Below are 3,042 nucleotides of genomic sequence, written 5' to 3'. Positions count from 1 at the left end.
TTTCATGTTCTCTATGTCTCAAAAATTATTTTTCTTTGGTACAAGTACTTGTAGTTGTGGTCAGAAGATTACATTAACTCATCCATGGGCATGGATGTTAGGGTAATGTGGTGGCTTTAAATTATTTCTTTGAACTGTTGTACAGCATACATCTTTAATGACTTTTAAAAAAAAAGAAAAAAAGAATTGGGTGTAATTCACACGGGGTTAAAAGTATGCATACTGGCTCAAATATGTACATACACTCACTTAATTTTTGTGGTGGTAAAGGTTCTTCTGTGTCTTTTAACTTGACAAGGCCTAATGAGGCCTAATTCGGCCCCATTAGTCTTTGTTTCTCTTTGCCAGCACAAAAAGAGTTTGTTTGAATAAAACTCAGAAAAATGAATATTTACACAAGTCATGAAGGTCTCTTGGAGCCATTTCAAAACAACTGCAAATTGTAAGATCATCAGTTCAAACTATTGTTTGTAAGTACAAATTATTTGGACCCATCAACACTTTGCCAAAGTATCGAAGAAGACCCAAACTGCCACCCTCAGATGAGAGGAAATTGGTTAGGTTAGTGAGAAACAATCCAAGAACCACAAAAGCTTAAATGTGCCATGAACTGGAAACTGCTGGAACATTGGCGTCACTGTCCATTGTAAAGCAAGTTTTACATCATTATGAGCTGAGAAAGTGCTCATCAAGAAAGAAGCCCCTGCTCCAAAACCAATACTTTAAAGCTCAAATGAAATGAACAAGCCTTCCGGAAAGAGCTTCTGTGATCAGACAAGACAAAGACTGAACTATTTGGCCACAATGACCAGAAGTATGTTTGAGGCGTAAAGGTGAGGCTTTCAAACCTAAGAACTATACACCAACTGTCAAGCATGGTGCTGGTAGCATCATGTGCTGGGGTTGTTTTGCTATTAGTGGTACTGATCCATTGTACAGTGGATGGAATAATTAGGAAGGGGGACTACTTTCAAAGTCTTCAACATCACCTCACATTAACAGCTAAGCAGTTAAAACTCGGATACAGTTGAGTGCTTCAATAGAACAATGATCCATACACACATCAGAATTGTTTTTTTGAATGGACAAAGCAGGCTAACTGGAAGGCTTCTGGAATGGCCTTTTGAAAACCTCGACTTTCAGCCCTGTTGAAAATGTGTCCACCACACTTAAAAGCTTGGTCCATGGTAGGAAACCAGACAATTTAAATGAAATTGTGCCAAGAAGAGTCATCAAATATCCAGCTAGACTTTTGCTGATGACCACCAAAAATATGTGGTCAAAGTATACAAAGCTGTATGTATACTTTTGACCCTGTGTGAATTACAGAAAATCTTCTTTCTCTTAGAGAAAAGAGAAAGCAATTCAAACTTGTGTACCCAGTTCTTGTTTTTATAGCCATTTAAGATATATGCTGTTTAAAGAAATCATTAAATTCTCCAAATTAGCATGACAAGCATGACCTTCATGCTCATATAAACTTCTGACCACAGCTGTAGACCATTGTGTCTTAATATTGCATAATCACATATGAAACAAATGTTTGTAAATGTTATGATTGTTATTTGGTATTGGGAAATATATGAAACCTGGGCAGAACACATCAAAGACAGATATTTGCTTATGTTAAAGGTACACCAGTGGATTTTAGCCCCTTGCATTAAAAAATGCACAATATGCTGACTTTAACTAATTAAATTACAGGTGTAAGAGTAAGTAAAGTGTTAAATTTAATGGAATCTGGTTAAATAAAATATACGTGCTTGGTATACGTTTAGTTTTATTAAATAAAAAAACCTTTAATTTTATATATTTCGGTTTCATTTTACATTTAGAGTGCAGAATTTTTATCCTTTTGTCTTGAGATCTTTTAAAACTAAAGCACTTTCTCCGTGCCATTTAAATTTTAGTGACATTTTAATCTGTTTACAATCTTACTAAATGTTGTCGAGTAGGTGAAGATGTCACAGCAGTTATTACAAGAAAATTGCAATTTCGAGCTACAATCGAAAGATGGCGCCAGAATACCAACAAATTATTTATTATTTCGACTTTTGACTACTTTTGTTACTTTGTTTATTATTAACAAGAAACATAGACGGACATGTGGAAAAAACATTAAAGAAAACAGAAGGCAGAAAATGGTCAGCAGTAGCTAATGATTTTATCACCACCCTTAAATAAAACTGTAGGGTTGTTTCTAGTCAAGGTTAAAATATTAAACATGGTAAAGGGCTAAATGACTTTATTTGATAATTAAAAAAATAAAACTAAGAGAAAAAGAAACCATGGTAACAATGGGCCCACCACTGATCAATAACCCGCAAGAAATCCTATGAGACAGAAAGTGCAGTTGTAAGCTCATTAGGCATAAACTCATTAGTGTGTTTAAGTCCTCGGTACACACATTAGACTGTAATGACTTTTTTCATTAAGGTCACTCCCTCTCACCGAAGGAAGCTCGTGAAGGTTAGAAGGACACGCCCTCAACTTTGGAAACGGTGCAGTGGACTCGTGTGTGCCCTCAGCCGCTCACATTATCACTTGGGAAAGAGAGAGAGAGGTAAAGACACAGAGAGAGAGAACGAGGAAGAGAGGCTCGGGGCTGGAACTTGAATCTGTGTCCTATCTCCCTCGCCTTTTTCCTTTCCGGCGTATCCGCCATCGAGCGCAGGCTGTTCCGTCTTTTCCTCCCTGTGGTCCGGTGACTGGGGAATCCACCTGCCGGAGAGCAGACACACCTCGTGATGGATGCCCTGAAATCTGCCGGCAGAGCGATTATCAAGAGCCCGGGAGTTCCGCGGCACACATGGGGAACTTCAAAACACGAAAGTGAGTGAGATGATACAAATGTTTGGAAACGGTTACAGTTTTGCAAAGATTCTTTTTTTTTCTTCATGTGGCGTAGCGGCAGCATCATCTGTCAGATTGGGAGTATGAAAGGAGGGCAGTGTGTGCCTCTGGCTGCTCGCAGCAAGCTAGTGGACTTGTTGTTTTATTGCTCGGGCGCTTTTGTTTGTCCTTCTGCCAAATCTAAGCGCC

General features: G+C 38.3%; 1 protein-coding gene across 5 annotated transcripts in view; it reads left to right on the top strand.

Moving 5' to 3' along the window:
- Positions 1–2,471: 2,471 nt before the first annotated feature.
- Positions 2,472–3,042, top strand: part of LOC113037539 (low density lipoprotein receptor adapter protein 1) — a 107,166-nt gene continuing 106,595 nt past the window's right edge. The window contains exon 1 of one of the 5 annotated variants that reach the window (XM_080289400.1): positions 2,472–2,832. In XM_080289400.1, the coding sequence (XP_080145526.1) occupies positions 2,748–2,832 (85 nt within the window). In that variant the 5' untranslated portion in view covers positions 2,472–2,747. The remainder of the gene's footprint in view (positions 2,833–3,042) is intronic. The other 4 variants (XM_080289399.1, XM_080289401.1, XM_080289402.1 and 1 more) reach the window with 4 other exon arrangements.

This window comes from Astatotilapia calliptera, chromosome 15, assembly GCF_964374335.1.
Source record: "Astatotilapia calliptera chromosome 15, fAstCal68.1, whole genome shotgun sequence".
Lineage (NCBI taxonomy): Eukaryota > Metazoa > Chordata > Actinopteri > Cichliformes > Cichlidae > Astatotilapia > Astatotilapia calliptera.
Note: the sequence above shows the minus strand (reverse complement) of the source record. Positions and strands in the feature narration are given on the sequence as shown.